The sequence below is a fragment of the Phaeoacremonium minimum genome, assembly GCF_000392275.1.
Source record: "Phaeoacremonium minimum UCRPA7 unplaced genomic scaffold PA7_03_scaffold_496, whole genome shotgun sequence".
NCBI classification, from domain to species: domain Eukaryota; kingdom Fungi; phylum Ascomycota; class Sordariomycetes; order Togniniales; family Togniniaceae; genus Phaeoacremonium; species Phaeoacremonium minimum.
Genome location: NW_006921398.1, coordinates 483,172 through 508,431, shown reverse-complemented (window position 1 = coordinate 508,431; position 25,260 = coordinate 483,172). Strand labels below are relative to the sequence as shown.

Below are 25,260 nucleotides of genomic sequence, written 5' to 3'. Positions count from 1 at the left end.
TCTGGAGGTTGGATCTGGGGCAATTCGATTCCTTCTCTCTTGTCAATTCCCTTCTGGAGTGCTATTTGCCTCTACATACGTTTTTATATCCTTTACGACTTACGTTGTTGCGTTTTGCTGGTTGAAGAGCTAGCTGCAGTTGCGTCATACGTCAGAATTTGACGATCCGGCATCCCGAGACGCAAATCGTCCCAGCAGAACAGCACAGCCAAAAAATGCCCGGCGCTGAAGGTACACCCCAGACTCTCTACGACAAGGTCCTCCAGGCCCATGTCGTAGATGAGAAGCTGGATGGCACAATCTTGTTATATATCGGTACGTGCGCTCACACTTACAGCCTTGTATGGCTGTTGCTAACGGTCGCATGCAGACAGGCATCTCGTCCACGAGGTCACCTCACCTGTAAGACCGACACCCCAGCCAAGGGCTTGCGTGTAGTGTAACTCGGCAGTATCCCGCTAACCCAGCTCTGTAGCAAGCTTTTGAGGGACTCAAGAATGCTGGTCGCAAGGTCCGAAGACCCGACTGCACTCTGGCAACCACTGATCATGTACGCACCCGACGCTTGCCCGTCTCTATTCCCACTTCCCTGTGCGCTGACAACCTGGACTAGAACATCCCCACCTCATCAAGAAAGTCCCTGAAAGACATCGGGAGCTTCATCAAAGAAGACGACTCCAGAACACAATGTGTCACCCTCGAGGAGAATGTTAAAGAGTTTGGCGTTACATACTTTGGCCTGAGCGACAAGAGACAGGGTATTGTCCATGTCATCGGCCCCGAGCAGGGTTTCACCCTCCCCGGCACCACCGTGGTGTGCGGTGACAGCCACACCTCGACCCACGGCGCCTTCGGAGCCCTTGCGTTCGGCATCGGCACCAGTGAAGTCGAACACGTCCTGGCTACACAATGCTTGATCACCAAGCGAAGCAAGAACATGAGGATACAGGTCGATGGCGAGCTGGCCCCTGGTGTCAGCTCCAAGGACGTCGTCCTCCACGCCATTGGCAAAATTGGAACTGCCGGCGGTACCGGAGCCGTCATTGAGTTCTGCGGTTCCGTCATCCGTAGCCTCAGTATGGAGGCTCGCATGTCCATCTGCAATATGTCCATTGAGGGTGGTGCGAGAGCCGGCATGGTTGCTCCTGATGAGATTACCTTCGAGTATCTCAAGGGAAGACCCTTGGCACCCAAGTACGACTCAGACGAGTGGCACAAGGCCACCACCTACTGGAAGAACCTTCAATCCGATCCCGGTGCTAAGTATGATATCGATGTGTTTATCGACGCCAAGGACATCATCCCTACCATTACTTGGGGCACTAGCCCGGAGGATGTCGTTCCCATCACAGGCTCTGTTCCCGACCCCGAGTCATTCGCGGATCCGGCCAAAAAGGCCGCTGCCATCCGTAAGCTAGAATATATGGGCCTGACCGCTGGCACACCGATGCAAGACATTGTCGTTGACAAGGTATTCATTGGCTCCTGCACAAACTCTAGAATAGAGGATCTGCGAGCTGCTGCCGCAGTCGTCAAGGGCAAGAAGATTGCCGACAACATTAAGCGAGCTATGATTGTTCCTGGTTCTGGTCTCGTCAAAGATCAAGCCGAGGAGGAAGGCCTGGACAAGATCTTCCAGGAAGCCGGATTCGAGTGGCGTGAGGCCGGCTGCAGTATGTGCCTTGGCATGAACCCTGATATTCTCTCCCCTCGCGAGCGATGCGCCAGTACTAGCAACCGTAACTTCGAGGGTCGTCAAGGCGCCCTTGGTCGGACTCACCTGATGTCTCCTGTCATGGCGGCTGCGGCTGCGATTGTTGGTAAGCTGGCCGATGTCAGGAAACTCTCAGAATACACGGCCAGCCCACATATCGCAGCTTATAAGCTGAACTCTGTCAAGCCTTACGTTGATGAGAGGATCTCGGAAGACGAGACCGAGAGGGAACACATTGCAGACATCCCTGAGGACAATGCTCCCCATACCAACACCCTGGCACCAGGACACGGCGCTGCCGCCGGCTTGCCGAAGTTCACTATTCTCAAGGGCATCACTGCACCAATGGACAGGTCAAATGTCGACACGGACGCTATTATTCCCAAGCAGTTCCTGAAGACCATCAAGCGGACTGGCCTTGGCAAGGCTCTGTTCAACGACTGGAGGTACAACCCTGATGGGTCCGAGAATCCCGACTTTGTGCTCAACCAGGAGCCTTACCGCAGGGCAAACATCCTCGTCTGCACGGGGCCCAACTTCGGATGCGGCAGTTCCCGAGAGCACGCGCCCTGGGCCCTGAACGACTTCGGCATCAGGAGCGTCATCGCCCCGTCTTTTGCCGACATCTTCTTCAACAACTCGTTTAAGAACGGCATGCTGATGATCCCCATCAAGAACCAGGCCGACATTGAGACCATCGCCAACGAGGGCCGCGCCGGCAAGGAGGTCGAAATCGACCTGCCCAACCAGCTGATCAAGGACGAGGCCGGCAACACGATCTGCAGCTTCGACGTCGAGGAGTTCCGCAAGCACTGCCTGATCAACGGCCTGGACGATATTGGCCTGACCATGCAGCTCGAGGACAAGATTTCCGAGTTCGAGAAGAAGATGACTGAGGAGACGCCGTGGCTCGATGGCAAGGCGTACCTGAAGAGGAAAGGCCAGGGCGGCAAGCTTCAGGCCAAGGCGGTGCCCGTGCCGAAGACGAATAGGGGTGAGGAGAAGAAGGAGCCCCTTGAGTGGTAGTCAAGAGGGAAAGGGAGGCAGACAAAATGGGGGCCATTCTGGATTTTTCGTTTGAGTGTTCATGGAGTATTGTCATGTTTACAGGCAAATTCTGCCGTAGCATGCGGTGTCGGGTGTGCCCCTGTGTGAGGCTACCGGCTTATTACCTACCTACATACCTACCTACCTTAGCCGTTCTCTGAAAAGTGATTCAGCGTAATAAATGAGGATTACGAGCTATGCGCATATATATCCCTGCACTGATACAACACATGTTTCTCGTCGTGAAGTGGCAACCACGGTCAGTCAAGGTCGCGGTATCTGGACACATGCTGCTGTCAATGTCTGAGTATTCCTACATGCACTACAAACCCGGCTGCAGAGCGCAAGCCCTCGGGGAGCTGGTCGTCGGGCACCCGCAGCGCGTGAAACGACTGGCAGAAGCGCCTGGCCCAGGCCTCGAAGATGTCGGGGTCGCGCAGCTGCTGGGCCACGATGCAGACGCAGGGTCTTGCCTCGTCGTCGTCGTCGTCGTCTTCGCCGCGGCGACCTCGGAGCCTGCAGACGTCGACGCACGTCCGCACAAAGGGCTCGATCAGGGCCTCGTTGTAGATGCAGTCGCAGGCCACGACGGCGTCGAAGCTGCGTGTGTCGGCAGACCCCGTCAGCGCCAGCGCCGACGCCGCCGTGACCTCGTCCTTCTCCCAGTCCAGGGGCGCAAAGCGCAGCCTGTCCGCCGGGGGCGGCGCCGCGCGGGGACCTGTGGCGGCGTGGGAGTGGTCGCCGCCGGCTGGGTGTCTGCTGCCCCTGGCGGCGCTGCGGCTCTTTGCCGAAGCCTTGCCATGGCGGGCGGGCCCTGAGCCGGCGTGGTGGTGGTGGAGGAGGAGGAGGACGTCTCTGTTCTCCTCGATGTTCTGCCCTACGAACTTGGCCACGTAGGGCTGGTCGGTGAGGACGTATCTCGACACGTGCGCCGCGAGGGTCAGGCCCACTATGGCTGACACGCCGCATCCCAGCTCGAGGACCGCCGACGAGTCGGCGAGGATCCCGGCGCGGAAGAGGACATTGCTGGGCGACGCGAGCCAGCCTGCAAATAGGGGGGTGATTTTCCAGACCACTGTTGGCGGGGGAAAACAGAAAAGGCTATCTCAGCAATGATGTTCTCATCCTCTCCTTTTTGGGGGGGCTTATTGCGAAGAACCAGAAAAAAATGAGACGCAATATTAGGGTGACGAAAAGAAGATCCACCATCGACTCACCTGCTCCTGTGGTGCCGCCGGGGCGGTTGGACGAGAGGACGGCGGGCGACTGGTGGATGGTGAGATCGCGGCCGGCAACGGTCAACTCGAGGAGGGCGGCGGTGGAGTCGACGAATCCCAGGTTCTGCGAGGGGATATTCTGGGAGAAGAGAAGGAAGGTCTCTAAAAAGAAGCAAGACTATAATTAGGTCTGGGATGTCCTTCCTGTGGGCGAGTGCCGTGGTGCTGTACAGCACAGCGCCGGTTGGCATTGGTACGGGTACCTTCTTCGGGATCCTCGATCTCAGGCCCGAGGATGCCACGCAGAGTCTCGAGAGACATGGTTGGCCGCCGGTCAGTAAAGACTATGAGTTCGAGTAAGTATATGGGTCAGATGGTACTTCTACGCGCATTGTGAGCCATGTTTGGCAAATACCTCTATCTCCTGTGAGAATGGATGTCCTGTCTTTGGGATCCTAGCAAGCAGCCAAGCAGTCCTACCGCCCGACCACCCGCCGTAATGGCGGCGGAACCCAACAAAACGGAATCTAGGTCAGGGATATATGGAAAGATTAGAAATGGATTGCCCTAGGTCGGGCTGACGGTCCCGTCTTACTGGGATGGATGCGCGCACGCTGTGTGAGACTGATATGCTGTGAGATGCTGTTGGGAAGGACCGTGCAGCCAGGAAGTTCCCGCTGATAAGGGGGGAGCTTTCCGTTGAAGCCGAAGACGGGGCGTCACCTCGAGGATGGTGATACAAATTGACTCCAACCATGTACATCAATATGTCTTTGACATTGACAGATCAAGGACTGCAGCCTTCAAGCAAGCGCATGCATGCCACTCCAGCAGAGAGAGAGCAGGATTACTGATTACTGTACATACGAGTTTCCATGATGTCTTTGAAGACTTACTTTGTAGACATCTGGACTGCGAGCAAGATGCAAATTGCTCGGCCAGTTGTATAGTTCATGGTATAGTGCTAGAGTAATAATGCTGCATTCACTGCACAGCACTTCCAGGCACCGCGAGATATGTACAGTACGGTACAGTACAGTACAGTACAGTACAACATGTATAGTACATAAAGGCATAGTTAGTACGTGGCCATCGCAGCAGGATCATTAAGGTGGTGGGAGATAGGATTGGCGAGACGCGAGTATTCGGGGCTGCACAGGCGCCGCAACAAGAAGGGGACTCTTCACTTTGCAGCGCCGTCCTTCTCACGCAGTCCCCTCTTTGACTTGCAGAACCAGAAACCCGATACCAAGCCTGTGGGAGAGGAGTGCGGCGTAGGTGCCAAGCAGCCAAGCCACTCTCTCGCTCAGACCAAGACTGAGGACTGAGGGGTTGGGGCCAGGCGCCCCAGATTCGAGATGCTCTTCGACGTGGAGTAATGTACAGATGAATCTGAATGGACAGGCGATAGCTCGACTGGGAATGGCTGCCAGAGGATCCAGAGGATCCAGAGGAGATGGCGCGCCGTGTGACCAGTCGAGCCAGTGCATTCGAGCCTGGCAAAGTCTTGGTCAAGAACAGCCACGTCGAACGTCTACGCCAGTTTCCACTAGATGGAGATGGAGCGAGGCGTCGTGTGCTCTCTCTTTTCATGTATCTTTCTCCTAGGAATAAGGTGCTGTCACCTCTCTCGCGATAGGGCGCAAGGAAGGGGCCAAGAAGGCCAAGCGAAGCCCCCTATTCATCCTGCCCGACTGCAAGTCTCCTGGTCGTGGACCATTTACGTTAGCAGGAGGTGAACTCGCGCACTATCACAAAGGCGGGATGATTTACTGCTTGCCGACATCCCAGGACTAGGGATGCTCTGGTATGGTACTGTAGGTATCTCATCCAGCTCCCGTAGGATCTGCCGCAGGGGGGCAGTACAATACGTGCATATCTCACTGTTGGCTGTGGTGGTGACAGTGTGCATCGTGCTGCTCGTCATAAGCTACCTAGGCATCCTCCTGCCTGCCTACCACCTGTTCTCTAGCCGACGTTCATTCATGTGTTTGTTGGGGATCTCACATGGCGCTGTGTGGCAAAACAATAGCAACTTTCTCTTGACTACCACTACTTTAGCAATAGGCCTAAAACAGCGTCGCAATGGAGTCACCAGACGATTTTCCTCGTCGGCGCGGGCGGAAGTGGCAACCCTGGAAAAGAGCCACCTCAGAGCCGTCCGAGCCCTGTCTGCATTACCGATATGTGTGTTCAAGGAGGCTCGTCACCTACTCAGTGTAGTGTAGGGTAGACAAGGTAGGCTAATCAATAGACGGTTTAATTCATCAGAGTTTGTGAATAGGTAGTGAGGTAGTTCGCAATGAGAAGGCTTCTCATCCAGGATGCCCTACCATATGGGTGATTGAAGTACCGGTACCGTACATTGGCTAAGATACCTCAGAGCTCGGGCCGGACAGAGACAGCTGGGGGGCTTGTTGGCGGTTGGGTGGGCCCAGAATACCCCAGAGGCGGGCAGAAATCGTTTAATGACGGGTGAAATAGGTAGGCGGGCGTACTGTACGATGGATGATGAGACACCACAGCGTGCAGGGCTAGGTAGGGAGGTAGGGCAGACAGAAGTACCTTACGGCACAAGGATCGAGGTACAGTACTGCCAGTACCAACTCAACGCTAAATGCACCTGAAGCTGGACGCTAAACCCAAACTGAAGCCCCAAGGTCCAGGGCGCTGCAGCGTACCATTTCCATTATTGCCATTTTCTTGGCTCTCTCTTGCCGGTCGCTCTTTCTGTCAGTGTTGGTGCCTCCAAAAGTCAACCTCTCGCTCCTCTGCCCCAGATCCCGTCCGGTTCGAGGCAACCTTCTCTCTTCTCTCTCTCTCTCTTTCTTCACTATTCTCCCTCTATTGTACTGACTGTCCGAATATCTGTCTAGTCGCTGGGCTGGTTACCTCTCTCTCCCCTATTCTGCTGATAATTGTCTGTCTTATACCCTTCGTCTGCGTCATTCCTTCGCCTGGCCTGCCGGTCCGCAGTGTGCGTGTGTTGCCTCCCACTAACGCTTGACGTATTCGAGCTCCCCCAACCAACTGCGTCACTGGTCCGGGCAAGATTGTTTTTTGTTGTCCGCCCCGTTAACCCCGACTTCTGCCTCAACAGCTCCTCGACGACGATACTTCTCGTCGCGAACGAAGCAGAAGCTCGATCGTGCGACTTCCCTTAACACATACACATATCTCGAAATTCCCATCCCCATCATCCACCACCATGTCGCCGGTGCAGCTCAACCCGCGGATGTCCGCCAAGCCCCCCTACTCCGTTGAGGTTCCCGGCCAACAACGAGTCGAAGGCGAGACACCCATTCGTCGTCATCCTCAAGCTGTCAAGGACCTCATTGTGAAGCCTGACCCCAACATCTCTACCGTCTACGACTTGGTGCGCGTGTCCGTCGCCAAGTTTGGCAATGCAAAGGCCCTGGGCTCGCGCAAGCTGGTGCGCACCCACCAGGAGACAAAGAAGGTGAAGAAGATGATCGACGGCGAGGAGCGCGAGGTAGACAAGAACTGGACCTTTTTCGAGCTGAGCGGATACGAGTACATCACCTATGTCGAGTACGAGAAGCAGGTGCTGCAGCTCGGCGCCGGTCTGCGAAAACTTGGTCTCGAGAAGGAGGACAGAGTTCACATCTTTGCTGCCACAAGCCAGAACTGGCTGGCATTGTCACACGGTGCTGCATCGCAGTCCATGCCCATTGTCACCGCCTACGATACTCTGGGTGAAGAGGGTCTCCGACACTCCATGGTTGCGACCAGGGCAAAGGCCGTCTTCCTCGATCCCCACCTGCTACCGACTCTGATCAATGTCCTCAAGGACGCGACTGAGATCAAGCACGTCATCTGGAACAACCAAAACCAGATCAAGAAGGAGCATGTTGAGAAGCTGAAGGCCGCCTACCCTCATGTCAGCATCCAGAGTTTTGAAGAGCTTCGCAAGCTCGGCGAGGAGAACCCAGTGGACCCAGTCCCACCGGCACCCGAAGATCTTGCTTGCATCATGTACACATCTGGATCAACAGGTACACCGAAGGGAGTGCCACTGAAGCATAAGGCCGTCGTGGCTGCTGGTAAGCTCAGCATCGCATCATCTCCACAAGCTATGAGACTGTATACTGACAAGCTTTATAGTCGCCGGTGTGAGTGTTGTCGTACAGCCCTATATTGGTCCTGGTGATAGTCTTCTTACATATCTTCCCCTGGCGCATATTCTTGAATTCGTTTTCGAGAATGCCTCCCTCTTCTGGGGCGCCACTATGGGCTACGGCAACCCCAAGACTCTTTCTGACACGTCTGTGCGCAACTGTGCTGGGGATATCCGCGAGTTCAAGCCCAGTGTTTTGGTGGGTGTTCCGGCGGTATGGGAGAGTGTAAAGAAGGGCATCATTGCCAAGGTAAATGCCGGCAGCCCTGTTGTGAGGAGCCTCTTCTGGGGTGCTCTGGCGGCAAAGAACTTCCTCATGGGTGCAGGCCTCCCGGGATCCGGTGCCCTGGACGCCGTTGTGTTCAAGAAGATCAAGGAGGCCACAGGAGGGCGCCTGAGGTTGTGTATGAACGGAGGTGGCCCAGTCGCGAAGGAAACTCAGCGCTTCATTTCGATGGCTATCTGTCCAATGATCATTGGATATGGTCTTACAGAGACAACAGCTATGGGATGCCTCCAAAACCCAATGGAGTGGACTTCAGAGTCTATTGGTGCCATGCCCGCATCTATTGAGACCAAGCTTGTCGACTTCCCTGATGCCGGCTATTACTCAACCAACAAGCCCAACCCTCAGGGTGAGATCTGGATCCGTGGGCCCAGCGTCACAGATGGCTACTGGGAGAATGACAAGGAGACTGCAGAGGCTATCACTTCTGATGGTTGGTTCAAGACAGGAGATATTGGCGAGTGGGACCACAACGGCCATCTCAAAATAATTGACCGCAAGAAGAACCTAGTGAAGACACTCAATGGCGAGTATATCGCCTTGGAGAAGCTAGAGTCGGTCTACAGATCTGCACCTGTCGTTGCAAACATCTGCGTTTACGCCGATGCCCAACAGGCCAAGCCTATCGCTATTATTGTGCCTGCCGAGCCTGCTCTCAAGAAGCTTGCTGACTCCGTCGGGGTTCAGGGGCAGAGTCTCGAAGAGCTTGTTCACAACAAGAAGCTACAGAATGCTGTGCTGAAGGAGCTGCAGGCTTCTGGTCGTTCTGGTGGCCTCTCGGGCATTGAGATCATCGAAGGTGTTGTAGTCTCTGACGAGGAGTGGACCCCACAAAACGTAAGCCGATTTGCTCCAACGTGCCCTTTTGCATATGCAACCTTGCTAACTTTCGTCGAATAGCAACTTGTCACAGCAGCACAGAAGCTGAACAGAAAGGGCATTCTGAACAAGTACAAGAAGGAAGTTGCGGAAGCGTACGGCTCATCTAGCTAAACGGAGCAAGTTGTAGAGACTTCATTGTCGATTTCTTGACTATCTAGCTTGAGAACGTTCATGAGATTTGGCTTCTTCTCTTTCTTTTTGACCAAGTAATCAATGAGGTCTTTCAGACTTCGCAAAATATCAAGGGCAGCATGTCTCGCTGGGCTACTTGGGGGAAAAGAGAAGAGAGCAATGCAGTTGAGGAGTTTCGTCCTCAGGGGGAAAAGACAGACGGGAGTTATACTTTTGGGAACGTTTGATTCGCACAGCAACTTGTGTAATTACTGTAACATTTTTAGGCAACCTTGGCCGCGAAAAGGGCACGATGAGCTTTTACATGTTTTGTGTGTTTTGGTACGACTGACAGATACTTGATACTCCCACCATCTCTTCTTTTGGTTGTCAATCAAAATCAACCCTAATTTAGAACTTCCCTGGTTTCCATTGAGTCTGCTGTGAAGTGAGTACAAGTCCGAGCCAACCGCTCTTCACATCAAGCACATCTCGATTCGCGTAATGATTGAAATAAAGACTCTGAAGACGTATATGTAACTCGTGACCGGGATTTGCATTTCCAAACCGTTTGTAAAGACATTTGCTGCTACAGAACCAAGCTACAGTTGTGGCCCCCTCCCTCTAGGAATTCTCTCGTACGTTACGTTCCCACACCCTCAGCTTGTCGTCGATGTCGAACCCAAAGAATATCGCGCCGCCGCTATTGCTATCGGTGCCCGTAGTGCCCTCCTCCCCCTCCACCACCAACATATCTATCCTGACCCATCCCCCTTTCCATCTTGCCCGTGTCCCGTCCTGACTCCTTTTTCCTGTCGGAGGAAAGTGCGGCGATTGGAGGGGGGGGGGGATCACACCAGCCCGTCGTACAGAGACAGGGCGGACACGATGGTCTCGTCCCGCTTGCTGCCCTCCTTGAACTCCTCCATGTCCAGGCTGCCGTTCTCGTCCTTGTCCATCATGCGGAAAATCTTCTTGACGCGCTTCTCGGGGGTATCTTCGTCTTCTGGCAGCTTCACCATTGAGCCGACCTATTGATGATTAAGAGGTCCGTTAGCCAAGGACTCTTTCCCGCAATTCCCCGGACCCGGATAGTCTCTCTCTCAGCGCTGAAAGGAGCCAGTAAAGACACACACACGAGACGGAACATGGCGTGTGTCATTAAAAATAGCAGGAGTAGAGAGAAAAATCTGGAAACAACGCACCATCTTGTAGATCGCCTCCACGATCTTGAGCATCTCGTCGTAGCTTATCTTGCCGTCGCCGTCAATGTCGTAGAGCTGGAAGGCCCAGTCGAGCTTGTCCTCCATCTTGCCGCGCGAGGTGACGCTCAGGGCGCAGATGAACTCCTTGAAGTCGATGCTGCCGGACTTATCGCTGTCGAAGACGTTGAAGACGTAGTCGGCGAACGACGAGGGGTCGCCAAAGGGGAAGAACTGCCGGTAGATCTTCTGGAACTCCTCCTTGGTGAGCATGCCCGAGGGGCAGTCCTTGAGGAAGCCTGTTTGGCGGGGGGAGCGAAGAGCAAGAGGTTAGCCTTTGTGTGTCTTTCTGTGTGATTTTCTGACGCATCGCGGCGCGAGTGCGCAAGCAAGGGAGAAGCAGTTGTGCTGTCCGGGTGTGGTGGACATGCGACACTGCGCGGTCGATGCGATGACGAGCGAGTTTCAGCTTAGCTTACCCTTATACCATTGCTGCAGCTCCTTCTTGTCAAAGTGGGTGGACTTCTGGAGTTCGGCCAGCTGCTCTTGCGAGAGCTTGGACTGTCTGCAAGGCAAAAGCTCATTGTCAGTCGAGGGTCTCTCCCGGGGAGCGTCGCGATGGAATGGCCGTCAACAGAGGCACTCAACGATCCCCCGCCATCCGCACAGGGAGGAGGGGGCCACATTGAGGGATTCTGTCGCCAATGTGCCTCGGCGCATGCACGCATTCGAATGAAACATTGCCTTGTCCAGGGACGGCGGCTTTTGTCTCTCGTTCGGAGTCGGGAAGATAGAGAAGTCTCACTCACGATTTGCCCATGTCAGTCGGTAGCAGCCAGTTTGTGAGTTGCTATTTTCTCTGCGAAGCGCCCGGCTGAGGCTGTCTCGGAGTGTGGCGGAGAGAGGGGTTTCGCCGCGCGCAGCACAGGGCCTGGTCGACGATGGGACCACAACCACAACCACAGCCACGACCACAGGCTCTGGCTCTAGGAGAGAACGCTTGGACCGTAGTGGGCACCTCGCGCGCTCAAGGATTCGATGGGAGGAGGCTTAGAGAGCCTTGCAGTGACGCAGGAGTAGGAGAGACACTTGAGCAGGCGCGGGGGTGGTGGTGGAAGAGGAGCGGCAAGATTGTCTCGAGTATAAGGCAATGTAAGGTGAAGTTGAGGGAGGTCGTAAGAGAAACGGCCCGTTTACCAAGCGCAGGAGTAGGAAGGCTGGCTAGCAGGCAGTATGTATGTATGTATGTATGGAGTCAAGTTCAGTTCAGTAAAGCACGGTAGGGATGCGACTATGTAAGTGATTTGTGGTGGTAATAATGGGGGGGTATTGTTGGGGTCTCGGGGCGGCTGGTGGAGTCAGATACTTGGTTTACTTGGTTCCCAGTGGGAAGGGTGCTGCAGGCCAGAACTACCGGTACCTACCTAGGTACTGTGCAGCATACAGGGCCTCAGGGCCTTGAGGGCCTAGACAGGACAGATTTGAGTGAGACAATGTGACGAGCCTCCGTTGCGCCGCAGAGGATCCTGCTTTGCATGTACAATGTACCTAGGTAGTGCACTGACTTACTTGATTGATTTCTGGGGGCAGCAGGCCTCCTCTCGACTTGTGTAGGTAGGTAGGTACCTGACCTGATCATAGGCTACCTAGTTGGTCTAGAGCATCTAGATATACCCAAGGTAGGTATCCTAACATCTCCTCAGTCCAAGTACGGTAGAATATGGCCTTACGTCAGTCAGGTAATCGTGTCACCGTTATGTGGATTCCTCCGTTCCAGCCGCTCCAGACATGCAGTCTCCAGTGCAGCCAGGCGTTCCCAGCGCAAGTCCCAGAGATGCCGCCGGGGCTAGAAGGGGAGTCGCTTTCCCCCGGCGAGGCGGCGGCAATTGGACGGACAGTCTTTGCCTTAGCTTACTTATGGATTGCAAATGCAAAATTCAGTCGTCACTCATTCTCTCCCTGAGGCTACCTAGGTATTATTAGGTCGACCTACCCACCCTCACCGTAGAGTCTGGAACGGAACGGTGCCTGGAGTGCGTCACATACGTAAGTCCGTGTCCGTCGTCGTCGTCGTCTTCTCCGGCCTTGCCTAGGCTGTCCCACCAACCTCTACGCCTATGTCTATATCTATGTCTTTTGTCTATGGCTCCATCTACTGGTCCGTTAGTAAATGTCTCAACCCATTGCCCAGAATACAGAATACGGCATGCCTGCCGCGTTCCAAGAGTCGACCGGCGTTGGTTATGCGACTGCGAAACACTGTGGCTCCATAGGTGAAGAGAGACAGCCCATCCATCATGGGCGGCCACTCTTCAGATCCAACTAATATAATCATATATATATACTTTGGTCATCGAAAACTGCTACAGATTGCCAGGTACCGTACCGTCCGCGTGTGTGTGGCGGCGGGTCGGCGACTGCCGCCACTTGGAGTCGCCCCTAATAACTGAGACAATGCCGTGGGTAGGTAGTCGAGAGCCATACCATAGTACACACATCAACAAGGGGCTCAAAAATGACAAGCTTTGGCTAGGGTGAGATCGCTCGCCAGGCTGCTCACCATTCGTCATAGGTACGGTGCGAGCTCGATATCAACGCTTCCTTGACCGTATACCGTTTTCTCCTCATACGTATTGTATTGTATTGTATTGTATTGCCTTGAGTGAAAATGCTCATATTTGAAAGAATCTTCCTAACATACATTATGTCATCGCGGTCCCTCGGACTCGGACAGCGGACGCTTCAGAAGCGGACTTGTTTTCTTACACTTACTTGCCTTACATCTCCACAACACCCCTTCCGCCCTACGGAATTGCTTGCAGCAGCAGGAAGGGGCCTCTTCTCCCCTCCCCCCCTCTCCTCAAAAAGATTGGCGAGCCAGGCGACCCAGCACCCATCATCCAGCGAGGAGCCGCCCAGAAACAAACCCGATCGATTGGCGGGACAGCGGGGGCGGCCTCTGCCCTGTTCACCTGCCCGCGCCTCCTGAATGGCTGCTTTCCCGTGGGCGATTGAGGCTGTGCACATCAGGGCATGCAGGCGAGGCGCCAAGCGTCCAGGGACGGATGTCGTCGTGGTGCTACGGCGATGGAGGGGTTTCTTTGATTGTAAATCCTAGCTCATTGATCAATCAGTCATGAACGAATGACTTTGTTGCGCTCACGAGGCACATCGTATTGGCATTGCATTGCAGCAGTAATCGAGATACGGGACGGCAGCCTTCCCGGAGAACACTGTCGATGGCACAAGTGTACCAGACCTGACGGAGTTTCACTGGCTCTCTGCTCGTAATGGGTCGGTGAGCAGTGGACGAATGACGTCCAGACTTCGGAGTGTTGACGCTTCATCCTCATGTCATTGTTGTCACCTCAATGTTACACTTTACTTTAGTTGAAGTGTGAGAGAGTATGCAGTCGAAAGTGAGTATGCAGTCGAGTGACCGTACAAACAGAAGATACACATACACATGCCTCCATATCGCAATCATCTCATATGTTGAAAATCCGAACAGCTTGAAGAGTGGCTTGTCCCTATCGTATAGAGTATCAAGTGAACTACTCTGTTACTCTAGAGTTCCAGGGGTTTCATGCTCCGGAAATATAGCTCCAATCCTGATAATCTAGTGTCACCGTTGGGGAAGTTTCGTCGGTAGTTCGGTTGAAGAACGTACGCTGTTGACTGGTCCCATGCTATTCGTGGCACCTATCCCCTTCTCTTAGTAGAGCTTCGCCAGGTCGACAAATTGATGCTCCCCCGTCGGCCAGGAGCTGCCCGAGAGTGTATGCCCGCAATTCCATAGCACTGACATCCGCCTTGAACCGGTCATACGGCTCCTCCCGGTCACGCCTCATCATGCCAACTAACGGCGGGCCGGGGCGCAGCAGGACCGTCGCCGGCTCTGACAGCACCTGACGCGCGCGTACTCGGCCAGGCTTGTCTATGAGCCCAGGCCATTGGGTGATTACCTTTGTATCAGACGGAGGTCTGCTGCCGCAGTTGCTCTACCGCATGTCCGGGCCAGGGCTGTGAGTATTGCGACAACAGCCAGTGCATTTCGAAAAAGAATGTGTACGGTGGACTGTCAATACACATCAACATGCCGGAGCCCTACTCACAGGATCATTCGAAGTGAGGCGTCTACACTACCATCCTCGACCAGACAGCACAGGAAACAAGTGTTCACTGGAAGTCGCGAGGCAACAAACATGACCAGTTCCAAGCGGAAGCACTTGCTATCACTGGCCCAGCTCAGAAACCCCCGCCTTCAAGGATACACGCATCCCGTATGGCTCCTTCAATCCAGATCGGCCATGCTCGCTAGACTATCGGCCTGGTAAGCACTGTGCCTGGCTGGACTGGTGGAGTGACTATGCCGTACTGGATGGCTTCACCTACTCGAACGTTGTCAACCCCAAGGACACGGTTAGTAAGACGATCGACAACACAGGGACTCTAAAAGATGACCTGGCTGTGGACGTGTGGCAGACCACAGGTAGTCCATACAACTCCGATGCTGAAAATGCCGTGGACAACGCCGTTCTACCCGTCTTCTTGGTCCAGGAAGCCATCTCGACAATGCAACAAAGTCGTTGAGATCGACAAGCAGGACAAGCTGGACTTTATCCTCATCTTTTGTCAGTGGGAATCTTGGGCCCATCAGCGAGAACATGGCTCAAAGAAGGGACCAGGTCTCCGTACTTGCGGATCAGGAGGAGAGTGCAAAAGGTGTTCATGAAACAAGAGATAAATGATAAAATCGAGAAAATTAAAAAAAAATTGTATGGAATCGGTGGGCTTCGATCCCACGATTTCAGGATATCCTTGTTTTTAATAAGGTCATATGTTGTATGAGCTGTATCTCGTTAGTATTATGACACTCTCGTGGGGGGTTCACATACACCTGCGCCTTAACCAGCTAGGCCACGATTCCAGGATAGACGTTGAAGTTCGTTCGTTCGTTACTCGTCTCATGAGCGGGTGCCCGTCCACACGTCTTAGCTGGAGTTCTGGTCACATCAATGCAGGATGAGCACTCTATGGCTCACTGAACGGCTTTAGATGTCCTTGAATAAACAAGAGCACCAATATAACGCTTCTCTAATTTCGTTTGATGCTATCGTTACAATGAGCAAGCCTGATGAACAATCACGAAAGCTGTCGCTACCAAAAGTCGTCACTATATATATGATACACATTTCCCCACACAGTCAAGTCGGGTGTCTCCTTAGTTCTTCTCGTCAGCGTAAGGCAGCTCGCGCCGTTTGCCGTACGTGTCGCAGGGAGAGAACTGCCACCAGGTCTTATGCTTGGGCACAGCAAACCACCGGAGCAGGAGCATCACAAACCACGGCAGAGGGGGCCAGTATGCGAATCGCCCATCCTCGAACGACTTGTCATGGCACTGGAAGGCGAAAGGGCCACTGGTGAACTATAAATGGGAAGAAAGACGTCAGTTTCCAACCACAATCATAGATATCGTAGAGTCGCCCATTAGGACGAGTACAGACATACCTTCATCTCAGCGCCGTCAGCCTTCTTCAGGACCTTGTCCATGACGCCCTTGAACCACTTGTCCCACTGCGTCTTCTCCTCGTACTTCTCCAGGGCCATGAGGGAGTCAATCTCGTCGCTCAGATGCTGCCGCAGGACCGGCATGAACGAATCGATGATCGCCTTCAGCCTCTGCCCGTCGTACTTCTCCTTGCCCGCGCCCACGTCCGCGAGATACGCCTGATACGTGCCGACGCCGTCGTGGAAGGCCTTGTGCTGCGCGACGTTGGCCTCCATCAGGCCCGGCTCGCCGGCCAGCTCCTCCATCTCCGGAAAGACCAGCGTCTCCTCCGCGTCGTGGTGTTCGTGGACCGTCTTGCCCCAGGTCTCGGCGTAGCTCACAAAGTCCGGCACGACGGCGGGATCCCTCTCCACGTTGATGCACTGCAGGTAGATCGAGTTGATGCCGCGCAGCAGCAGGTTGTGCACGATGATCATCTCCTCAGCTATCGTGTGGACTGGCTTGACCTTCTCGCCGGGCTATATGATGTCAGTCCGAGTGTTCTTGGCATATAATTGGCGAATGACAGACCTTGTATCCCAGACGAGAGCTCGAGATGAGCTCAAAGGGCCCATCCGCCCACTTCTTCGTAGTAGTCATGGTATTCGGTGTCTGCTGAAGCCGGCAGGGGACTATGCGAGGCAACGAAGGGCGAAGCTATACCTATAGGGCTGATCGTGGGCTAGAGCGGGTTGAGAGCAATATCACTACACGAGTCACAGCATAGCAAGGACAAATACCATCGACTACCCTTTGGGGCCGTTCCTTCGTCTTATATATTCACATTTGCAATTCCCGGCTCGTGAGAGGCTCAAGGGGCAGATGTAATACCCTAGCTCTGATCCCAGAGCGTCAGCAGCCAAGCGCGTTGGCATGGGGGAAAACGGGGAGCTGGTCGAACGGCATTACATTAGGTGTCTAAGCTCGCATGGGTCGTCCAGGTCCCAGGGCCCCAGTCGACGGGTCCTTGTGTTAAGGCCTTACAGGGCCATTATCATAGTGCTTATCTCAGACCCGCAAAGCGTTAGTAGGGCTGTGCGCGGGTCGGTTCGATGTTGAGCAATTGTTATGGGTGCCATTGCACGCGCAGCATCTTTAATGAGGCTGTTGCTTGGTGTTTGAGTTAGCAATGGCTGACTAACTTGGGCAGTGCTGCTATTTCCGGGGCGTTACTGGACCGGTTACCTGATCGGGGCGCGCCAGCAGCGAACGGTGATCCGAGCCAAGATCCAGGAGCGAAGCCGAGATAGGCTGCTGAGCGGGAGTCCGCCGCTTGGTGGTCAGCCCAAGGCCCGACCCCTGACGAAGGAACGGCCACTGTGGAAACCGTTGGTATTACGTCGGCACTGATTGGCGAGCTTCCTTCAGCTCCAGGACTTACCTGATAATGAAATTGCACATTGTCGGCTCATACTGCCGGATCCGTGAATGGTGATGTGTCAATCCAGCCATGGTGCTGTACGGAAGACTGGTCAATCCCCGTAGCACTTTTTGATGGTGAGCGGCCTTACGTTGTATGTTTGTAAGATGGATAGCCTTTCTGTTCAGCAACCAGCTTACCTAGTCCTGCCAGCTGAAATTGCGAGCAGATGCAATCGAGAATATGTGGAAGATGATTGATAAACAATGCTAATATTCTAAAGCAAGAATGCCAACATGACACTATGATCACGACCTATAACGCCTCCAACAATGCCTCATTCCATCATGTGCTTCAGTGACGCGGCGGGTACTCGAGAGTGTCTGCGGATAGGTTCGCAAAGAGAGACGCCATGCTCCGGTCTCCAATATCATCATACCCTTCAGTGCCAACCTCTTGTCGCCAACATCATGCCCATTACCCGACAACCGACTTCATGCTCAAACTTTCGAGAAAGCCCCCTAGATCCTCCTTCTTGACTTCCACCACGCAATGCTCAAAGCTGTCAACCCTCACTCTGGCACTCGTTTCAGAAATGACGTCCTGGAAAGCGGTGCCAAATCGGTTCAGGCCATAGCTCTTATCTCTCGGACCATCTTCATCGTCGTCTGAGTCCGAGTCGGAGGCATCGGAGCCTTCTGACTCCGTTTCATCATCGAAATCTTCATCATCTTGACCGGCAGCTTCCCTAGCAGCTCGCTTCTCTTCTCGGATTCTCTCCTTTTGCCTGCGACGCTCTTCCTTGAGCTTCGCCTTGTCATCCTTCTCCTGCTTCTTCTTCTTGGCAGCCTCCTTGTCTAAGAAGGCCGTGTCAGGACCACCACCTCCTCCAGTTCCTACAACAATGTATACTCCCCGTTTCTCGTTAAGGCTGGCTACGACAAGCGGCGTACCACGACCGCCATACGCCAGCTTTCCTGTAGTGTCCTTTTCTTGCTCGCCTAAAGCTTCGCCGATCCAGAGTGCCAGCTTTGTCAAGGCTCCCGGGTGGTTAAAGATTGCAGACTCAGGGCTGTCCTTGACTATACACATCCGGAATGCCCTCAAATGGGTGATTTGCTTTTTCTTCATCAGCGTAGTGCCTGTGTTAAAGATGGCTCTGTGCAGAAGCTGCGCTGTGGGCAGGCCGGCTTTGAGGGACTCGATACTAGGAACGTGTTAGCACACCGTAGTCGAGAACAGCCCATCAATCCCTCGGCAGAGCTGCTGAAACTTACTCTTCAAGGGCATCGTACGCATCCCAGAACCTAGGAATCCACTCTTCGCCCTGTATTGCAAGGTGTTCTTCCAAATCGATTTCGATTTCCTGTGAAGCGCCTTCTCTCGCAGTACTCTCGGATACGGTAGAATGCTTTCCAACTTCGAGAAGTGCACCAACAACCACGCCAACATCTTGGGCACTCAAAGTTGCACGCCAACCCCAGCTGCGTACGAATCCCCAGCCGTCCTTCGCCCCAGCACGATCTTTACCATCGGTTTCGACGGTCGGCACCATGTCGTCTAGATTATATAGAGATGCATACTTCAACAGCTTTGTGCGCAGCTCACGTTTGAGCATCATATCCATATGTGCATAGCTCTGCTTGCACTGGACCAGGCTCACGCCCATCTTGGCCAGTAATTTGTGCAGTCGCTTGAGGCCATTTTCGCTGTACGTCTTGAGACGAGAGAAGAGATATGGTGAATGGAGCATGCTGTCATACAGACTCCAATGCCTGATTAGGAGGAATTTTGGTTCTGGTGATAGGCGTATACTTGTATCTTCGGGGCTGCGTGCTGTCGTGGGTATAATGCCATTAGTCTCGAGGGCGACTTTGCCATTAACATGCCCTAGCTCAGGTGGATTAAGACGGCGAACTTCATCACGCAAGAGTTGCCGTATTCGGGCGCCGCGCATACCCATCCAGCCAGAGGAGCGTGTGCTCTCCGAAGAGCGTACTGGCACAGCGACACCAGCAGAGGACCGCCCGTACAGCTCCATTGACGTTACTCCGACAATCGTTAACCACAGGAGATCATTGTCTTCGCGTCCGAGCTCTGACGCCATGGAGTAAACGATCGAGGAGATGGGCTCTGAGTATGCTGAGCCGATCCGGTAGTATTGTCGCAGAATCCCTTCATTTTCCCGCCTCAGACGCAGCAACCGTCTGCGTAAGGTGCGTGCGGACGGGCCTTTCGGCGGCTGAGCTGCAGTTGGAGGATCTTCTAGTCCATCCGAGGAGGTTATGACCTGGTCTTGTAAAGATAGAAGTCCTCGCTGTGCAGGACGTCTTGGAGACGAGGGAATTGAGCTCGACTGCAGGATCTGTTAGCACGTGTGGAATTTTGAAATCGCTAGCTTATCGAAAATACGCACCGAATTGCTCCTTCTTCGTTGCCTCGGCCGATCTTCATCCTCGTCTTCACTCTCGTCGTCATCTTGACCAGACCAGGACTTTCTTTTCTGACCGGCACGTGGCGCAGAACCTCGTACGTCTTCGTCTTCACTCTCGCTTTCCGAGTCGCTATCGTCTAGGTCTTGGCCATCGTCTTCTATGTCGGGCATCTCGACTAAGGCCATATATGCATCCTTCTGAGGTCCCAGGTCGTCCTCGATATCACCGTCGTCAAAGACGATGATGCCTCCTTTCCCTGGCTTATATGCGCGATCAATTCGACCGGCACTGACGCCTGCAGGAGTACGAGCCTGGTAGGTCTTTGCATCTTCGGTCTCTGGCTCCAAGGGGAAGCCACCGAACACGTTACCCAGGTTCCACGGTCGGTGAGAGTCAATGACCCAAACCTCGACTCCCCCAAAGGTGGACTCCTCGCCTTCAGGTTCAAGGCCGAGCACGGTGCCCAGATCCACCATGCCACCAACTCCAAGGCATACCACAACGCCGCCAGCACCGCCTTGAGTCTCCATCATGGGGCTCACGAGGTCCCGGCCCACGCGTTCAAGATCTCCATAGCCGGCGACAGGCTGGATCTTGTGCGGAATATAATCATGCTTTAGCAGGCGTGTAAGAATCCGGCATGCACAGAGGGCGTCGGGTTCGAGGGCCACGAGTAGCAAGACTGGTGGAGAGAGCGGATGTCGCGTGTTCTGGAGGTGCGAATAGAGCTTGGATATTAAAGACCGCGGGAGATACATGGCTAACAGAAACTATACGCGTGTCTAGAGGTCCTTTGAAGAGGCATGGAATCGGGATGTTGGGCAAGGACAGGCTATAACCATAATCCGGAGTGGTGGTTCTGTTCTTGTTCCTGTTCGTGATGATCAGCAGAACCCGGGGATCGCGTGCGTGTAAGTGCTGGGCGACGCGATGGGTCCTTCCGAGAGATATAATGCATGCAATTGATGCTCTGAAATGCAAGAGAATATTGCGGACGGTATCTAAACACGACGAGAAGATGTGGAATAACAGGTATGGTCAGCGGCCAAGTGCAGCATCAAGACAGTCTCGAAGTCTTGTGTGGTGCAAGTCGCTGGTGATAAAAGGTGTTTATGGGTAGACGCGGTTTTTGGTGCAAGACGCGCCTTCCCACGGTCAGGTACCTGAGAGCAAGTACCTTGTCGAGTCTTAGTGGACCAGGGCCTCTTGCGCTTTCCTCTTTAGTCGACCCCACCGGCCAAGTCGCACCGTACAGTGATGCCATGTACCGTCCCTCAGCAAAGCAGCACTGTACGGTGCAACAAAGCGCCGACTGCTCTTTCCCGCCCCGTCCTGTGCCGTCCCGTCTTCTCGGGCCTCTGCGGGGCAGCTGCGAATGGACTATGTTCTTGCTTGTCCCGGGTGGCAGGTAAAGAGACGACCCGAACCATTGCCCTGGGTCCGAACTGCCATTCCCTATCAAACCACAACCCAGTCTGTCGGGACGGCCTCTCAATGGGGGCTGCAATTATCGTGCCATTCCATACCAATCTTTCTTTTCTTTTTATTCTCTGTTCACAATGGTCGCATTCGGGTAGTGGTCTTTTATCTTCACCCTTGTCCTGACGATCACAGTGAAACGGAGAAGAATATGTGCACGTCATAGACCAGCTTGACGAGCTATCACGGCGCCGCGCCATCTGGGGGCATCCATTAGGGCTCGAACAGGCCGAAGAGCAGCACCGGGATATTCTCACCAGTCTTAAGGCCGTAGGGACGGACATAACGAACAAAGCAATTGCTGGCGCATGTCCTAGTGTCTGAGTGATATTACGTACTGATGGTATACATCCTCAACATGCGTACCCCTCATCGCAAGACTCATTCACATGCGCTCTTTGCACAAACATGTGTACACTCGTCAGGCCACGAATGAAGCCCTGTAGACAAAACTGCCAAGGGTCAACGGATGTAATACATGCAAATTCATGTATCGTCGTCCCTGCAAGAACCCAGCACCGCCAAGCTCGACCCTGCTGAAGTATATTGCGCTGCAGGGACGCCCAGCTCATCCTATCGTCCCTGGTGCCTTCACTGTCTGGGATCAGTGTCTGGCGGTGAGGCGGGCTGACCAAATGGTTTGATGGCCGCTCGTGAACAGAGTCATACATACATATACCCGTCCATTCTTACACATGCGAAAAGTAGGACTCCGACCACCACGGCTGCACCTCGCGCTCCGGACTATCCGCGAGCTCTTCCGATTTGAGATGGTCCCTGATCCGACACGGGGGCACCACACGATAAGTCAAGGACTGACAGAGAACCTAGGGTATCTATCACTCGTTACTGGACTTCCATGTGAGGGCCGAGGGCCACGATTGCTTCCTGCAGTCCAGTCGCCAAAGAGATGATGTGCATGATGAGGACAGCAACTAGCTGGGTATCTCGGACGATAAGCTGGGTCAGGAGAGGGAAATGACGCTGGACCGGGTGTTTGTGAGGCTGGTGGTGAGGCGGTGATTGGCTTGTGTCGAGTGGTACTTGGTCTTTACCCGGTGGACAACTCAGCAAGCCATCACCATCATGGCGGGATGTCGAGGATCCCAGCACACTGGGGGGACAAGCCAATTTACTGCGGGACCTGCACCGGCAGACTGGGTGTGTGGATCGGAGGGGATCCCAGCCATCTGACACCACCATCGTAGACTACCGGTACCGACCTACCTGTATCGTGCTGTGCTCTCCTGTACTGTACCCCGTCTGTCATTCTGGTTTGGTGAATCTCTTTCCCTCTAGAACCAACCCAGCTCGCCAACAGCTCGACCGCAGCCAGAGCCAGCACTGAATGGGATACGGTCACACACCGTCTGGCTGGGTAAAGTTTGCAAGGTGCCGCCGCCGTGGCGCACCAGATATGCAGCTCGATTGGTGCTGGCAGGCAATCCGGCGAGCTTTTGGGGGCTCCCATTGGCTGCCAGAAGCCTGGAAATCCACTGGAGCTTCCACGACCCCTCCACACCTGCCGCCATTGATGTGCGTCGCCTGCTACCCAATGCAGAGTGTTGAGAGCTGTCTATGGTAGGTACTGTACGTGTGTACCTCCTGTACACCACCCTGCCTTCTCACCATCGAGTACCTCTGCATCTCAGCACTAAAATCGAAAAAAGGAACCACCACATCTTTTCTCTCCCACTTGCTCCTCTCGTGCCGGTCTCATTGTTGTCCGAGTCTTCTTCTCCTCGTGTGCTTTCCCTGTCTCAAGCCGTCTGTCAAGCCCGCCATCTAAGTCATCCCGTCAACTGGAACATTTGCCAAGCTCCCATGTCCCTGCTTCGGCCCTTAGTCGTGCCCAGAGATCTTGAAAGGACCCAAGACACCTCAGCCTTCTCACCGAAGTCCCTCCATCTCGCGTCCCTCTGCCCTTCTTTTTTCTGTCAATCCAATCTTCTTGCTCCTGCGGCCGAGACGGAGACCTCATATCATCAGTCCACCATTGTAGCCTCTGTTCATCGCTTATAAGTCAACTCCTTCAAGGACGCATATAAAGACTTAGACTGCTGCTTGCTGCACCTCAATTTATCCGTGTTTCTCTGCAGTCGCTGCCACCACAGACCTCCCACCTGTCTATCTATTTTATTTGTATTATCGAATAATTCCAGAAACCTAGCAGACGCCACCGACACGCTCCTGCATCAATACATCTGCCTATCTCCGCCGTCAGGGTCCTTCCGGTGGGTGAAGTACCAACGTACGAGTCAGGGAGGCTGTTCACTCCACCTCGTAACCTCCACGATACAACACAGTATTCAAAGCCGCCGTATCTTTAATTATATACCTACCTGGGAGGAGTCGTAGGATACAGTGACCATTTTTGCTCTCCTGGACGAAAAGTACCTACTTCACTTTTGATTCCCAGCACCCAGATATGGCATCAGAAGATGGCACCAGCTTTATAGAGCCCGCATCAGAAGGCTCACTTGACGATGAAGAGGAGGATGGCTTCGGAGCAACATCAGACTATGACCCGACCATCGATGCGGAGTCAATGATGTCCATATCAACGTCCATCTACAGACATTCCTACGAACATGGCAGGTATGCTTCAACCCCATGTTAATCTCTTGGGCACCAACACTTATCTCTTGTGGGAAACAGACGATATCACATGTATCGATACGGTACATACCCTATACCAAACGACGAAAATGAAGGTGACAGGGAAGGACTCAAGCATGTTATGCTGAAGGAATTACTGAAAGGCAAACTAATACTGGCCCCTATCACCGATGATCCACAGAAGATTTTTGATCTCGGTACTGGTTTTGGCGAATGGGCTATCGAAGGTATGATAATATTATTCTATATGGGATCCGGATCTTAAGTATGCTAACTCAGCACCTCCAGTGGCGGATTTATACCCTAGTGCAGAGGTGGTTGGTCTCGATCTGTCCCCCGTACAACCGCAATTTGTCCCCCCGAATTGTCGGTTCATCGTCGACGACATAGAAGGGGAAGAATGGGCTTATGGGAGGGATATAGACTACGCCCACATTCGCTTCACAGCGCCCATGTTGAAAGATGCCTTCGGCGTAGCTCGCACAATGCTCAGGTACGAGGGCCCCTCCAGCACGACCCAGTGACAGAAGACTCGAAAGGCAAATGACCAGCCCCCTAACCTTCGATACAGAAATCTCAAGCCAGGCGGCTGGCTCGAGTGGCAAGAGATCAACCCGCGCGTGGTGTGCGACGACGGCACCGTGTCGGACGACTACCCGCTGAACAAGTTCTACGAGATCCTCAAGGGCATCTGGGACGGCTACGGCTTCGACATGTTCGTGCCCGAGCGGCTCAAGGCCGAGATGGAGGCCATGGGCTACGTCAACGTCCACCAGCGCGTCTTCCACGTGCCCCTGGGCGCCTGGCCGCGCGACAAGCGCCTGCGCCTCGTCGGCATGTACCTGCGCGAGTGCCTCGTCCAGCTGCTGCCCGCCATGGGCGCCAAGCCCTTCCGCGAGGCCGGCGTGCCCCACGAGGAGGCCGAGCGGCTGTTCGCCGACATCAGGGCCGCCTTCATGGACCGCCGCATCCATGCGCGGCTGCAGTTCTACTTCGTATATGGCCAAAAACCAATCATATGATGGCTCCAAAAAGCGTCCCGCAGTGCCCCCCTGATATGCTGTCCCTGTGCATGTATTGTTGTTCTGGTGAAACCGCTGCCCATGCTGAGTCACACGATGCCAACCGTAGGAGACCTCCCCCTTTTCATGCTGAGTTGGACCAAAGCCGAGATGAAAACAAGCCAGAGCCTCAAAGCCTGCTACCAGAGTTGCGCTTA

General features: G+C 54.1%; 8 protein-coding genes across 8 annotated transcripts; 3 read left to right on the top strand and 5 right to left on the bottom strand.

The window, feature by feature from the left end:
• Window positions 1–215: 215 nt before the first annotated feature.
• Window positions 216–2,740, top strand: UCRPA7_6869 (putative 3-isopropylmalate dehydratase protein; the record flags this gene model as incomplete). Its single annotated transcript, XM_007919404.1, has 4 exons — window positions 216–315; window positions 371–402; window positions 476–550; window positions 614–2,740. 4 exons carry the CDS (start codon window positions 216–218, stop codon window positions 2,738–2,740), a joined length of 2,334 nt encoding a protein of 777 aa, XP_007917595.1.
• A 281-nt stretch (window positions 2,741–3,021) lies between these two features.
• On the bottom strand, window positions 3,022–4,299 carry UCRPA7_6868 (putative nicotinamide n-methyltransferase protein; the record flags this gene model as incomplete). The annotated part of the gene is made up of 4 exons (XM_007919403.1): window positions 3,022–3,040; window positions 3,092–3,836; window positions 3,979–4,140; window positions 4,242–4,299. The coding sequence occupies 4 exons, from the start codon at window positions 4,297–4,299 to the stop codon at window positions 3,022–3,024; spliced, it is 984 nt and encodes a 327-aa protein (XP_007917594.1).
• A 2,887-nt stretch (window positions 4,300–7,186) lies between these two features.
• Window positions 7,187–9,395, top strand: UCRPA7_6867 (putative long-chain-fatty-acid- ligase 1 protein; the record flags this gene model as incomplete). Its single annotated transcript, XM_007919402.1, has 3 exons — window positions 7,187–8,042; window positions 8,104–9,239; window positions 9,303–9,395. 3 exons carry the CDS (start codon window positions 7,187–7,189, stop codon window positions 9,393–9,395), a joined length of 2,085 nt encoding a protein of 694 aa, XP_007917593.1.
• Window positions 9,396–10,246: 851 nt separating this feature from the next.
• On the bottom strand, window positions 10,247–11,417 carry UCRPA7_6866 (putative neuronal calcium sensor 1 protein; the record flags this gene model as incomplete). The annotated part of the gene is made up of 4 exons (XM_007919401.1): window positions 10,247–10,426; window positions 10,601–10,896; window positions 11,077–11,162; window positions 11,407–11,417. The coding sequence occupies 4 exons, from the start codon at window positions 11,415–11,417 to the stop codon at window positions 10,247–10,249; spliced, it is 573 nt and encodes a 190-aa protein (XP_007917592.1).
• Window positions 11,418–15,821: 4,404 nt separating this feature from the next.
• UCRPA7_6865 (putative hemerythrin hhe cation binding domain-containing protein) lies at window positions 15,822–16,748 on the bottom strand (the record flags this gene model as incomplete). The annotated part of the gene is made up of 3 exons (XM_007919400.1): window positions 15,822–16,025; window positions 16,109–16,627; window positions 16,680–16,748. 3 exons carry the CDS (start codon window positions 16,746–16,748, stop codon window positions 15,822–15,824), a joined length of 792 nt encoding a protein of 263 aa, XP_007917591.1.
• A 1,237-nt stretch (window positions 16,749–17,985) lies between these two features.
• UCRPA7_6864 (putative cell division control protein) lies at window positions 17,986–19,261 on the bottom strand (the record flags this gene model as incomplete). The annotated part of the gene is made up of 3 exons (XM_007919399.1): window positions 17,986–18,715; window positions 18,786–18,835; window positions 19,001–19,261. The coding sequence occupies 3 exons, from the start codon at window positions 19,259–19,261 to the stop codon at window positions 17,986–17,988; spliced, it is 1,041 nt and encodes a 346-aa protein (XP_007917590.1).
• A 615-nt stretch (window positions 19,262–19,876) lies between these two features.
• Window positions 19,877–20,701, bottom strand: UCRPA7_6863 (putative cdc45-like protein; the record flags this gene model as incomplete). Its single annotated transcript, XM_007919398.1, has 1 exon — window positions 19,877–20,701. One exon carries the CDS (start codon window positions 20,699–20,701, stop codon window positions 19,877–19,879), a length of 825 nt encoding a protein of 274 aa, XP_007917589.1.
• Window positions 20,702–23,850: 3,149 nt separating this feature from the next.
• UCRPA7_6862 (putative methyltransferase domain-containing protein) lies at window positions 23,851–25,063 on the top strand (the record flags this gene model as incomplete). The annotated part of the gene is made up of 4 exons (XM_007919397.1): window positions 23,851–24,020; window positions 24,081–24,268; window positions 24,330–24,534; window positions 24,613–25,063. The coding sequence occupies 4 exons, from the start codon at window positions 23,851–23,853 to the stop codon at window positions 25,061–25,063; spliced, it is 1,014 nt and encodes a 337-aa protein (XP_007917588.1).
• Window positions 25,064–25,260: the final 197 nt, after the last annotated feature.